Source organism: Rhododendron vialii, chromosome 10a (genome assembly GCF_030253575.1).
Source record: "Rhododendron vialii isolate Sample 1 chromosome 10a, ASM3025357v1".
In the NCBI taxonomy this organism is placed as follows: Eukaryota; Viridiplantae; Streptophyta; class Magnoliopsida; order Ericales; family Ericaceae; genus Rhododendron; species Rhododendron vialii.
In genome coordinates this window covers 35,604,851-35,620,122 of record NC_080566.1, presented here as the reverse complement: position 1 = coordinate 35,620,122, position 15,272 = coordinate 35,604,851, and the positions used below count along the sequence as shown (strand labels likewise).

The following is a 15,272-nucleotide window of genomic DNA, read 5'->3' as shown; positions in this document are numbered from 1 at the left end:
ATAACATCCGGTGAAACGACGTGAGACACCATGTTATCATCTTGTTCTACTCCTAGCAAAAAAAAAAACCAGAAAGATAAAAAGAACTCTGTGTCATAACCTAGTTTTTACCGAACACTTTCAAGATGCATGCATAATCTATTTTTCATACATTCACAATACACTTTCACAAATTTTTAGTATGAGTTTTTCAGAATTCAGAAACATAATCCATAATCTAGAATTCACTAAAATATTCAGCACCAAACACCCCCTTAGTATCTTTGTCGAACTAAAGGTGAAAATAGAATTTTCATGTTTTTCTGCATTAAGGCCATAAACATTTTAATAATTTCCACATCTCAATAAACCTTAAATCCATCTTAACGAGTGGAGTTCTCAAGAGAGCTATTGGTAAACAATATTCTAAAGACAACAATACTATGGCAAAAAATAGGATGCAATATATGCATATCTGATCATTTTATAACATATATAAGTGAAATTACTTTGGTCTAATTGACTGTTACGTTTCTGTACCCAAAATGTAGACCGATAACTGCGTACTATATATATTTGTTCAAAACTTTCATATATGGCCCAAAAAGGAGTTCCAACTTAACCTTGCAAAAAAGGATCAAACCTGGATTAATAATACCAGATGAAATTCACATGCCCTTCAAGCTTTTTTTGTTTATCGGCAATAAATAAATATATATATATATATATATATATATATATATATATTTAGAAACTCGACAAATGGTACATCGAGAAGTAAAAAAAGGGACAAAACACCCCCTTCTGACTTACGGTGTGCAACAACCTCAACAATTTGATCTGTTTTGGGTAAAATCCTAGATATATATTTGAGGATTTGGGTATGCTAATTGTCTGTTACCTTATCAAATTCTTTGGACAGTTGTTTCTTTTTTTCCTTCAACGGTAAAAGAAAGTTTTATTAATATTTGAAATTGTTACAAATACTAAAGAGAACAAGTATTAGACAGTATCATATTCCTAAATAAGCTAAGAAAAATCATGTTACTAGACCTAATCCAAGATTGGCAAAATGCCAACCAAGGAAACACCTAATGGGATAAGCCCACACTTGAAGAGCCAAGCCCAGAACACCTATTGAGTCCAGCCTAAAAAAAAAAACCTAACCATACCAACAACAACCGAAATTGCCGCCTTCCTCCAAGGCCGGCCTCGGCCCAACCACTGCGCCATAATCCCCATGAACCCTAGACGGTTGCGGTTTTTGGAGAGGAGGGGGAGAGAGTTTTCTAGATAGAGAACGAGTAACGTTTTAGAGTTGTGAACACGAGCATATTACACTTTGGACAATAGTTTTGCAAGATGGGAAATTGTTACAATAAACACCTAATTTTTGGGTGTGTACAATATACACCCTCTAAATTGTATCGGAATTCTTTTCAAAGATTAATAAAATTTCTTTTGCCGAGCAAAAAAAAGTATCGGAATTCATAGCAATTGCACATAAAACTCATAAGAATTTTCTCCTTAAATTGCAAACACACATATCATATCCTTCATAAGTCTACATCAGAAGTAGTACTAGTGCTAGTGCTAGAACTAGTGGCATTAGATGTGGTTAAAAGCTCATCCAAGAGATCAACCCCTAAATCCTCAAACACAAACAACACATTTTCTTCCTTTTTCTCACTCCTCTTATGATCATTACCTGATCGCAACAACTTCATTCTCTTCATCTTGTTACTCTCCTTCAAAGCTGCAGCTGGTGATGTTCCACTACTCTCACACCTATTAAAACACTCGATCTCGCGAAGCGATTCGCGAACCCTCTCGGCCGGGAAGTTGAGCCGAGCCAACAATCCGCGCATCGCGAATGCGGCTTGGTCGTAGGCCATGGCTGCTTCCTCCGCGGTTGCGAATGTTCCGAGCCACACGCGCGCTCCGTTCCTCGTCGAGTCGCGTATCTCGGCTGCGTATTTTCCCCATGGCCTCTTCCTCACGCCTATGAACCTTTTTTCCTTTCTGGGTTCCTTTTTCCCGTCGGTTTCCAAAGCTTTTCCCTTCACTTTTTCATCAGGGAAATTGACTGGAAAACTTTCATCTGAGCTGTTTTCTTCGCTTGGAAGAAGCTCAGACAATGATGTATCAAAGCTCAGGTATTGAGGGGAGGAAAGATTTTCCATGGAAAAAGGAATTATTTGCAGTACTATAAGATTAGATCTAGAGGTTTTTTTTTTTTTTTTTTGTGGTTTAGACAATTTCCTTATGTAGGCTCTCTCTCTCTCTCTCTCTTCAGAATTGATGGCTTAGAATGAACAACGAATGGGACAATTTTGAGCTGAGAAAAAGAAGAGGAAAACAAAGATCTATGAACTTTTCAAACAGATCACTACAGGTGAAATATGGCGTTATGAAATTATTTTATTAAGGATGTTGATTTTGACGCTCCGCTTTTGTACACAGACGTTCCACTTTTAACGCGAAGTTTACGTTAAAAATGGAACGTCTGCGTAAAAAAATGGAACATGAAACTCAATTTCTTTTATTAAATGCAGGGTAGTGGTAGGGTTTCTTTCTTTCTATAATTGTTTTCAAAGGAAGTGGTAGGGTTCTTTTTCTGTCTAGCTGCAATTTCTTATTTGTTTATTTAGAGCAGCCACTTGGGGCTCTGCCTAGCTTCCTATAATGGAGGTTGTGGACCGGAAGAAAAATAATTCGTCAAAATTTTATTTTAGTGAGCGATATATATTATTCCTCGTATCTGAATTCAATTTTTTTGTCAGGAGACCAAGTTTTAGTTCCTCATGAGGCCATCTGAGTGTTCATCTGATTAGAGTGAAAATGATAGAGAATGCAAGGAGGAGGGGAAAAAAAAAAAAAATTGTTGTTTGATTAGTATGAAAATAGGATAAAATGCTACAAAGTGAATTTTGATCAACCCATTTAATTAATTTTGGTTACATAAACTGAGTAATTACCATATTTGATCGAGCACTTTATGATAAGATGTTTTGTGAGTAAAAAATATTTTTGTTATATTTTTTGTGATCACATTATGAGTTTATGGGACACGTGTGATGAGTTCAACATTAATAACATATACTCCTATCATCCCAAAATAAATGTTCGGTCCGCAAAACGAAAACTTAAAAATAATATGAATTTTTCAAGAAAAATACAAACTTTGTTCAACAATTTACCAGATATCCATGAGTTATTTTGATTTATGAAAAACATTAAATTTTTTCTTGAAGAAAATGTGGAAGCATTTCTCGTGTGGAAGCATTTCTCGTGTGGAAGAAAGTTGATGTATCCTATATACACACTAGCTACATGAGTGAAGTGTGGAAGCATTTCTCGTGTCATGACTAGCTTGTTAAGCTGCTTTTTCGTGTCATAGACTAGCTAGCTTGCTAAGCGTGTATTAGGTACGTATTTGTTAGTACTAATTAATTAGAGAGTCAATTAAGAGTAGAACTGGGCAACGGACACGAGACACGATAACACGACACGAACCGGACACGAAGTTAGCGGGTTAGGGTTGAACGTTTCTGACACGAAACACGAAAATGACACGACTCGAAAAAACGAATTCTAAATGGGTTGGGTTCGGGTTGAACACGCGAGATACGAAATTATCACGATTAAAACGGTTACTAATCTGTGTCACCCATTAACACGAACGTATATACATAATATATGGTATATCTGTAATTCTATATAGAGTTGGGCAATAGACACGATAACACGACACGAACCGGACACGAAGTTAACGGATTAGGATTGAGCATTTCTGACACGAAACACGAAAATGACACGACTCGAAAAACACGAATTCTAGATGAGTTGGGTTCGGGTTGGGTGATTTGTGATACGAACCCGAATAACACGACACGAACACGACCCGACACGACCTGTTACCCAGGTCTAATTAAGAGTGCTACATATATCTGTTGAAACTAGATAGTACTATTAATTAAGGTATTTGTCTTTCTACGTTGGAAGTTGATGTAAGGGTCTGCATGTGGACAGTATTTTGTTGGACCATCTAGCTAGAGTTTTTATTTTGATCTTTTTTATTTTTGCCCAAGCTGACTCTTTAAATAGTTTAAGACGTACGTTAATGATCCCTCATATATAGAGTTATACTGGAATCCAAATCTTAATTGCGATGTGGAGGAGAAAGACATGATCGATTGAAGATCAGAAAAAGAAGAAAGGTATGTGTGTGGAGTAGATTAATAAGGTATACATGTTTTGATGGCATGTAAGCCAAGGTATGGATTGCAGGATCGGCCCACTAAACAACGAAGACCGGGGGTCCGGGATCATTGAAGGGGCCGGGAACAAAAAAGGCATGGATAAGATTAATAAAATCCGCATTTTCTTTAATCTTTGTAATGCTTATTTAAAAATTAAGAAAAGAAATTTGAAGTTCAAGAAAAAGGCATGGAGAAGCAATCTGAGCATTACAAAGTATATATAAGTAGGAGGCCCACCTCTTTCTATTCTGAGCTTCTCAATTTAGATGGAGTAATAAAGCATCACTTAGCAGCCTATAACCTAAAGAAATCGTAATTAAGCAGCTCTTTCACTTCCTATTACAAAGGAAGGAGAAAGGTCGATCAAGCGAACGCATACTCTACGGTGGATTTACGCAAACGAATATTTGAACATAAATTGTAGAATCTATTATTCGGACGCTTATTTTTTATTTCATATCAGGTACTCCGAAACGAGACTACAAAATCACTCATCAAATGGTATAAGTGTATCTTGTATAAAAATGTCATAAATTTTTAGACATACATTTGGAATTTAAGACAATGAAATAAGGTGCATATATACTGTACCTACTTAAACCATTAGATGGGTTAAATTGTTGAGATAAATGGCCGCTAGGCAACATCCTCTGTCCAGTTAAACTACTCACTTTTAAAGAAAACAAAAGCAAAGACCAAACACAATTCCATGAACCTCCCACCCAAAACTTATTCCAGATTTGGAAAGACTAGTCAAATCATTAAAAGTATCCCAATACTAGCTAGTGTACGTATGCTGTTTCCTACTTGATTAAATATTACCTACCCAAGTTTGTTGATAACAAGACTAGTTGATAAGAAAGTGGGAAAAGTTTGGTTGATATGCACAGGTCCAGCTCCTTAATTATTTAAAGCCTCCTTTCTAGTTTGGTCCCCCATATACCATCTTAGGCATCTTCAACCCACTACGTACCCTCTAATACTCAAATTGAGAGGATCAATATAACATCTATTTTTATAATTTAGGTGTTTGTGGCAGCTTATAAAATGCATTTCGACTATTTTCGGGGGTCCAATCTCACCGTCTACTTGTGGGGATCTCAATGGCAGAGCAAAGCTTTATCTGAACAAGAATCGATATAAAATTGAAGAGGATCAATATAACATTTAGGACATCTTCGAACCAAAAAAAAAAAACATTTAGGACATCTATATATAACCCATTGTTTACATGTATATCCTTATTTTTCTGAAATATCATTCTCCTCCAGCCCATCCTCCCTCCAAATGAAAAATAGAGAAGTAGAGGGTGTGTCGGAGATGCCTTACATTGACTTCTTTGAACCAAGTTGAGTCCATTATTGAGGTCTAGAATGAGAAAATATTAACCAATATGGTTAATTACGAGTAGTGAAATGATATTAGCACTCCAAAAATTGATGCAGACACTCTAAAATCAGTGTAATTCCAAAGCCACTTTTTTTTTATTTTTTGAAGTGTCTGCATCAATTTTTTGAGTGCTAATATCATTTTCCTTAGAGTATACAAAACTCTGATCATTTGTTGAATTAATCTTGACAGCTATAATTACTTCCAATATAGCAGAACTGCGGAAGTTATTGACACCTATAAAGTAGCGTACGATTGATCAAGTTGAAGACAGTTACCAAATCGATTTCCCTAAAACATTAAAATCAAAATTAAGTATCAACTACTCCCTCGGTACCTTATAGGTCGGTACATGTAGTGGGGTTCAGGATTATATATTACCAATATTTGCAAATTTCTGGGTAATCCATTTGCCGATCTTTTCGGGTAAACATAGGTTTTTTCGGTGAACATACAAATTCTTGTGTTACGGGGTGATATATTGTTTTGTTTTGTTTTCTCAATTCTGTAACTTTAATTTTATTTTTTACTTACGTACGATGAGTGTCTCGGGCCAATTTGCAAGCACGTCGGACTAGTCCCTATACAGCTCTTTCCACAGTCATTTCCTCAATGTTGAAACTTGTTAGCAGTGAAGTGAAAGAATTTGATGGATATAATACTATTTGAACTTTGAAACTTGTTAGCAGTGAAGTGAAAGAATTTGATGGATATAATACTATTTGAACTTTGAAGGCATGGAGATATATGTGGTCTATGGACCCAAGCATTGGCTTACCCATTAAAGGCATGAGGCTTAGAGGTTTGGTCCACTCTTAAGGTTTCATTCACAAATTACACATATTAAATGCTATCAATGCTTAATCTATACAGAATTTTATTCTAACTTTAAATTGGACTCCCACAAGTGGGAGTGTGATTGGTCCCCCTATATTAATTGAGATAAGTATAAGTGATAAGGATAAAATGATCTCCCAAGGTCAGCCCAAATTACAAAGTCCAGCACAGCCCTAAGGGCTCAAGCTAGAGTCTCAAGAACATGGAATCTAGCCTATAAGAACTAGTCTCTATTAACCAGCCCAGAGACAGAGCTCAGCTCATGAGCACAGCTCATAAGGTGAGCTCAGCAGACGCGACAAACCAGCAACCAGGAACCTATTATTATAAAACACTCCATGGCAGAAGTTCATACAGTCTAGGGGACTCATAGAACAACCAAGACCTTATCTCATCCGAAGAGATTAGGCCGCGAGTCTTAGAGGATAACCACAGAGATCCGTCCACCATGAGGACTCCTAACCTTGATGACAATTACAGAGTCCAAGGGAGAGAAGAACTCCTAAACCTGATAAGGACCAAAGAAGTCCTAGGTAAGGAGAACATTCCATTACCAATCTATTCCCGTCATGTATGGATAAGACCAAGAGGTCCCAGTCCCAATTGGATTCCTCCCAAGATGCCTGTACAAAGATCAAACCTCCACAACTCAAAGGTACATAACTAATACTCAGTCCATACTCTCATCTGAAGTAAATCGACTGACTTAGGCATAAGAGGGGTGATGGCGACAGCCACGCCTATGCCCATAGTTTACCATTTTGTTTTGCAGATCGTTAATTGAGCACGCCGGAAGCCGCTTCATCCGCTGGAGGATCAGATGGACAGTTGAGGAACCCCTCTTTCGAAAATGACCAAAAACAACTTCGCCAATAAGCTAGCCCAATCACCCGAGTAAATAAAAAAAAAAAAAGATACATGATTGTGGTCAAAAAGGCATGAGGTTTTTTTTTTTTTTTTTGGAACTTGAAAAAATGATGCTCCATTCTTGTAATTAATGATCAGGATTGGCTCAATCTCTCTCCGAAACAGTTTTCTTTTTTGTGGAAGAGTTTTTTTTAAATCTAAACCGTCTAAAGCACATCTCGACGGCCAGTACGAGTTACACAAGTGTTGCATAGGTTGTGCACGGAACATTTGTGGTCTGTGTGCCTATGTCAATGTAGTACTAACATGCTTACGTACATTTAGGAGGTTATTATTGAGAACTAGAATCCTTTTAAGTAGAATATCTCACAAAAGTTTAAACCCCTTTTTCTTCTGTTTCCTTATCCCTTCTTTATTTATGGCCTACAACAGCTTTTTCTTTTTCTTTTTCTTTTTCTTTTTTAAATTACCCAACTTGCATTTTTTTTTAAATGTAATAATAAATCTCATAAAATTCGATCCTGACCTACATGGGTTCCCACTACCCAATCACTTGCCTGTGTAATTCATGCTTTTAGGAGAGAGAGAGGAGCACATAGACATAGGTTTGTTTTTGCAAACCCCTAGGTTTTGTCGTGTTACGTCGGCGGACGGTCCACGTGTCTTTCCGTACTACTGACATGGTCCTAAAAAGACTAAAAAAGGATTAGAATCAAGTTTAACAATATTATAACTAATAAATTATTAGAATCAAGTTTAACAATAATTACTTAGGAAAATGATAATGTCAAAATAATTTTTGTTGGTACCACAACTTTAATACCCAAAAAGCTTGGATAACATCAATTGCAGTTATCATACTCTTTCTTACCCATTCTGTTTCAAAATATTTATCAGGTCCGTAAAAATGAAAATTTGAAATTGATTTTTAAAGAAAAACTTCAAATATTTTTCATAAATTAAACAGACTCATTGATATTAATTAAATTGTTGAAATAATTTGATTTGTTTTTTTGAATATATTGCATTATTTTAGAGTTCTCGTTTTGCAGACCAAACATATATTTTGGTATGGAAAGAGTATTTTTGAGAAATTGAATTATCATACTAATCTTTGGCCTACTAGCTAGCTAAAACAAAATATGGGACGACTATGAATTAAGCACAATAATATTGAATCAGCGATCACCATCAATTCTCTTTTTCCGTAATTGCTTAATTACTTATGCGATGAGAAATATTCCTATTTCTATTACTTATGTGATAAAAAAGTGAGATCATTTTTACATTATGTAGAGGAACTTCCTATTCTTCTATTTTTCAATCGATATGAGAAATCATGACGGCGGAGTTTTCAAATGGGACGGAAGAAAGGTAAAAAGGGATAAAGGGATAATCGCTCACCACCCAAGTTATGAATCAACGGGATACAGATATCACCGCAAGAGGATTTAACTAGGGATACAGAGCGTAGGGAACCGCTCGCCACTCGAAGGAATCCACCTAAGAGAAATACAGAAACGGGAAACTCGCCACCTATCGGAATCCACCGAAGGATAAGAGTTACAAGAAAAATTATCTCCTCACAAGCCAAAGGCTATTTTAATTCAAACACACTCTCTCCACTTCCATTTCATTAGATCAACTATTTATAGGCATTACAAAGATGACTCTTCAAGACTAAATAACAAATACTCGACATTTTCCAACACAGACCTTCCAATACCTAGACCACAACTTACTAGATACTTTAAGACACATATTAAATACTGAGACCAAAAAACTAAAAGACATTGAAAATGAAAGAAAGACTCATAAAAGAAATACAAAAGACATTTAGCATGAACTTCACGATATTTCCCAATAACCATTAATATTCTTGACGTGCACATCATGCAAAATCAAGAACCCATCTTCAGTGTATTCATCATAGATTGGCGGCTTACTCCAATCCACAATTGGATCTAGAATAATTTTTGTTGTAAAGGGCCATTCAAGAGTAGCATCGTCCACTTTGAAACTATCCTTGTCCTTCCCACGACGTGGATTCTGAAATGATTGTTGTTGTTTTTGTTGCTGATGTTGAAACACTCCAGCCATGGCAACCCAAGAGCTCTGATACCAAACTGACGGCGGAGTTTTCAAATGGGACGGAAGAAAGGTAAAAAGGGATAAAGGGATAATCGCTCACCACCCAAGTTATGAATCAACAGGATACAGATATCACCACCCGAGGATTTAACTAGGGATACAGGGCGTAGGGAACCGCTCATCACTCAAAGGAATCCACCTAAGAGATACAGAAACGGAAAACTCGCCACCTATTGAAATCCACCGAAGGATAAGAGTTACAAGAAGAATTATCTCCTCACAAGCCAAAGGCTATTTTAATTCAAACACACTCTCTCCACTTCCATTTCATTAGATCGATCAACTATTTATAGGCATTACAAAGATGACTCTTCAAGACTAAATAATAAATACTCTGACATTTTCCAACACAGACCTTCCAATACCTTGACCACAACTTACTAGATACTTTAAGACACATATTAAATACTTAGACCAAAAAACTAAAAGACATTGAAAATGAAAGAAAGACTCATAAAAGAAATACAAAAGACATTTAGCATGAACTTCACGATATTTCCCAATAACCATTAATATGCTCCTGCATCGGATCATTTGCATTATATAAAGTACAAAACCCGACATACTACATCAATCGTGAGAGTTCATGAGATAACCAAGCCCTACAATTCAACCAATACAAGAAATTAGCCCATCATAGGAAAGAAACAAAGAAATAAAGAAAAAACCCTCTAAGGAAAAAACACTCACACAATGGAGTCTGGAGAGTAGATTCGAACTCTTGAATTCCTAATGAGATGCAAGAGTCCTGATCAATTAAGCTAGCCCTAGTTGATTTACGACATAGTGTTTGAGCAGTGGGACAAATTAATTTTGGAAACAAAACAAAGATATATTTGTGTTCAACATGGTAATAAATTAAGTATGGGAAAAAATTGATATGGTCCATGTAGTTAAGTGTTTGTGTCAACTTGGTCCCTGTAGTTGTAATTGGCTCGATTTACACTCTGTACTTTCTATTTTGTCCCAATTTGGTCTAATTGCTAACTGCCGTTAGTCCGTCGTTAGTCCTTTAAACAGCAAAATCAAGTAGCCTCCTTTTTTGGGGGTTAAAACAGTAATTCTCTCATTCTCCTATTACCCTAATTTGTTTCCTGCTGGATTTGGACTTCTCATTTTGAAGCAGACGATTTTGGAGGCAGAAGAACTTCCAACACCTTGGCTAGCTTCAAGAGATAGAAGAACTGGATATGGCTTGCTGCAGATTCGACGGAAACATGCCAAAATATGGTGAGTTTTTCGACTAATAGACAATGGAAAAATGTTCTGCTCAAATACTTTGTTTTTCAATGGAAACATGGCAGAATATGGTGAGTTTTTGGACTAATAAACAATGGAAAAATGTTCTGATCAAAAACTTTATTTTGCTTTTATGGCACAAAATTTCAGTGGTTCTATTTTATTATGTCCACATCTTTAGTACTCCCTCCGTCCCTTTTTAAGTGTCCTGCTTCGTAATTCCAACTTATTAAAAAGACATCATCATTATACCTTTCACATCAAATTTTTCCTCCACTTTTCCTACTTACCCATCATCATTACACTTTTACTCACTTACTTTTTAAAAAAAAAATCTACTTTTAGGGATAAAATAGATAATACATCAACTTTTACTCACTAACTTTACAAAATGGACACTTATTAAGAGACAGCCCAAAATGGAATACTGGACTCTAAAAAAGGGACGGAGGGAGTACCTATCAATATTATATGCATAGAATATGTATATAATGGTCAATATCATGTCGTGACTTTTGGGTCAATATCATTTTGTGACTTTTGATCTATATCATGTTGTGACTTTTGGACATGGTTCTATTTGCATTTTTAGTACTATGCAGAAAAATAAAGCATCTCGGTATTTGTCCATAAGTTGAACAGGTAGACAATACCAGTGGTTATGTTGCCTCATAGTTGATAATGAAAATGCTGAATTGGTGGACAACTTTTTTCAGAAAACTATAACCAAATTTCTTCTCAAGTGCCTCATTATCAATGAACAATGGAAGAATGGGCTGTGTTTTAGTTCAAATGTATATTAGGGCAAGAGGGGAATGAGAGAATTACTGTTTTAACACTAAAAAAGGAGGCCATTTGATTTTTCTGTTAAAAAGACTAACGGCGGACTAACGGCAGTTAGTAATTGGACCAAGTTGGAACAAAATGGAAAGTATAGAGTGTAAATCAAGTCAATTATAACTACAGTGACCAATTTGACACAAACACTTAACTATAAGGACCATTTGAGTTTTTTCCCCATTAAGTATTGTTTCGTAGGAATAATAAGTCATGGCCGCAAATAGAACTACCTCTTTGGTGTCGTTTAGATTTTCCATTTTGAATTTTCATTTTATCAAAAAAAAAAAAACACAACCAAAATTGTTTTCTAATTTATTATTCCCTGAAAATAACCCAATTTTCAGAAAATGAATGAAAGATATTTCCATTTTCAAAACTACTTTTGCACCAAAAAATTAGCATTCAAATTTTAGATTTGGCTTTCATAAGAATTACAAGAAGCGAAAATGAAAAACAAAAATGAAATCAGAATAAGTTAATTACTAAGAGAACAAGTCTTGTTTTGTAGGCTGCTTCAAAATTGCACCCTTTCTAAAGGAAAAATGATTCTACAGCAGAGAAGGCTGTCTAAAAAGACTAGACTTCAAATATTTCAAATTAAACTTCCTGTTTTTCTCTTGACCTTCTCTTGACCTTTGGCCATCAGAAAGGACCAAGAAAATGATGTGAAATTATATAATAGTCCGGGAGTGTCGCCACTCCGGACCACTTTACAATTATACATTCTCGTAGGGTCTACTACTAAGTGTATAGATCCCACAAAAATGAGTGGTTGTAAAGTAGTCCGGAATACTACATAGCGGTACTCCCAGAATATTGAATAATTACTCGAAAATGATATGTGCATTAGGCATTGGGGGCCCTTGTGCTCGGTGGTATATCATTAGTTGGAACAAAAACAAGAGTTATTTCTAAGCTTATTAAGTCTTTGAATAAGTCTGCTCGATAAGATACAACTTCCCTGGACTTGTTCTCAATTCATCAGGGAATTCATCAACTTGCATTATGACATCTTCTTTGTTTCGGGCTACTGTAAAAACCTCGTGTGTCGTAGATGTAGACATTCTCGTAGAACCATGCATGCGTGTAAGGGATGATTACTTGATTCTTCATTGTACTCTTTGAATGTTTGGTTTGCTACCCATCCACAAAAATCAACCATTAGCTAGCTTGTGTCATAAGTTGAGACTTTGATTTTGTTAATCTTGATGTATGTCTTACTGGCAAGAGAGGGATTTTTTCGAATTTAAATTTACAAAAATGCTACTGGTACAGCAGCTGCTATACAGCAGCTGTGTACAGATCCCCTTTGAGCCCGCCTCAAGTTCCGCAAAGATGATCGGAGCCACTCATTTTATTCAAAATACGTCGTTTAAGGTCCCTGAAAAAAATCACCTCAATCCAATATCAGGAAGGGTGTTTACGAATCATCCAACTTTGCTTCAAAATTTAGCCTAAATTTTGAAGCAAAGTTGGATGATTCGTAAACACCCTTCCCGATATCGGATTGAGGTGATTTTTTTCAGGGACCTTAAATGACGTATTTTGAACAAAATGAGCGGCTCCGATCATCTTTGCGGGACCCGAGGTGGGCGCAAAGGGGATCTGTACGCAGCTGCTGTACCAGTAGCACTACTCTTAAATTAATAACAATCAACCACTAAAGAAAAAGAATCGAGTCATGAATGGCTTACGTACCCGGCTCTATTAACATTCTTGCAAAACCTAGTCTTATATCCGCCCTTCACAAATCCGTTTAAGTTTCGGATTGGAATATGAAAAATCGGATCATCCGATGAGATTTAATTATTCTTTTAAGAAATTAAGCAAGCAATCCAAAATATCCATCCTTGAAATCTGGGAATCATACTCCAAAAAAGGATTGCATCTGATGTGTTTCCGAATCTAATAGGTTTGGTTTTCGGATTAAAACAGATTATTAGATCGAACATGGACAATCAGATCGGGTTGAATCGGGTCGGATTCAGATCGGATTTGGACCTAATCCAGTCTTTCACAGGCCTAATTTGAAGGAAGGCGTGAAGCAGCGAGGCTTGGGCTTGGGCTCATATTTATAGCGGTCCAATCTGGGCTTGGGCTCATGATGTTTTTGCACTTACACCCCCTAATCCTGTTTGGGTCAAGTTTTGAGTTTCGATTTGGAGATTGGGCCTAGGCTCCTCCCATGATCATAATAGGCCTAGCAGAAATGGCCCGAAATTGAATTTTATTGGGCCTAGAGGTCTGTCCATGTTATGGTAGTAATTGAAAGTCAAAATCCAGCTCCAAGAGTTGGTCACACAAACCGGACAAATATTTTAGAACGTAGAGAGTAATTGAAAGTCGAAATCCAGCCCCAAGAGTACGTTCGGTTGGTAGCTAGGTAGGTTTGTTCTTCACACAATTGACCAGGATTCGATTCTTGGAGTCAGGCTAGTCTTGTGATTCTTCTAATTCTGGCGTGGATGACTTGCCTTTGATCACGCCAAGAAGGGGATTAACCGAAATGTGCGTAAGAAGACCCGGACACGCCTGATCATGAAAAAAGAAGAGAAGCAGTTCAAATCGACATATTTAAATCATGTGACCTCCTGCCAAGTTAATTTCCAGTTGGGCCCTTAGTAATTGTATAACTGAACCGCCAAGTCCATAAATTTAGGAATAAACATGAACCTGTTTAAAAAAATAGAAATAAACACGAACATATAACATATGTAGGAGTATATATATTTTTGTTTATTGTTTACAGTAATTTTGGTAAATATCCTCTTTTAACTACTTGTATGGAACTTTTCCCTAGCTTTTACTTACTAGTGTTTACATATTCGGATATCGGACACATGGGTTTGTTTAGTTTGGGTCTCAAAATTCTTGCACATGTGCGCTTCTTAATAAATTTTCTCTATCTGTCTCCATTCATCACTGTCAAAAACCTCCCCCAAAACCCAAAACGGTGGTAATTAAACCCGTCCATATATGCCCGCGCCAAGCGGCGCCCAACAGCCTTGTCAAAATTACAGGCCCGCAAAATGAGGTTTTATTTGGTGTATAAAAGGATCATTGGTTGCTGCGATAACCTTAGTTATTCACAGACAGAGGTAAACCAAACTAAACCGAACCAAAACCAATCAAGCCTTAAGTACCAATTAATTGGGGTCGGCTACATGAATCTGTATTTTTCATTGAGCTTTGTTGAGAGCATTGTGTTCCGTAATGTCCAGTAAGCCTAGAATCTTGCGCGCTACCGCTTCTAAATTTTTCTCCCAAAAAAAACATCATTCAGTCATATGCATCCAAAGTGATTCCGCAAATGACAAACATTTGTGTTCTGAAATGGTTCATCACTGTATTGGTGACCATAACTACTTCAACTCTTATTCATTAAATTCACAATAGACTAAACTCTGTTTTTGTAGAATCCCAACACTCACCTTCCACATGGCTATGCATGCATGTAAGCATCTTCTCTTCTCTTCTTTTCTTTTCTTTTTTAACTTTAAAATTGTGACAACCCTTCTGCTATTGGTCAGATTATTTCCTATGCTGACAGTTGTTTTGAAGACATCCCCATATAATATTTGGTATAATATTGAGGTGTTTTGACATTTTCCCTCTCTCCTTTGGCTATTTAAAAGATTAAAAACCAAATATTCCAGCACCTTTCAAGACTACTGACTAGCCATATGGAGTGTATATTGGAGTAAATAG

The 15,272-nt window shown here is 36.4% G+C and overlaps 1 protein-coding gene across 1 annotated transcript; it reads right to left on the bottom strand.

Annotated features, from left to right (window-relative positions):
• Positions 1-1,434: 1,434 nt before the first annotated feature.
• On the bottom strand, positions 1,435-2,228 carry LOC131302669 (ethylene-response factor C3-like). The gene has a single exon (XM_058329418.1). The coding sequence runs from the start codon at positions 2,160-2,162 to the stop codon at positions 1,536-1,538; it is 627 nt and encodes a 208-aa protein (XP_058185401.1). The 5' UTR covers positions 2,163-2,228; the 3' UTR covers positions 1,435-1,535.
• Between the last annotated feature and the right edge of the window lie 13,044 nt (positions 2,229-15,272).

Excerpts from the sequence above, each read along its gene's own strand:
- LOC131302669 (XM_058329418.1), bottom strand. The coding sequence starts at position 2,162 with ATGGAAAATCTTTCCTCCCCTCAATACCTGAGCTTTGATACATCATTG.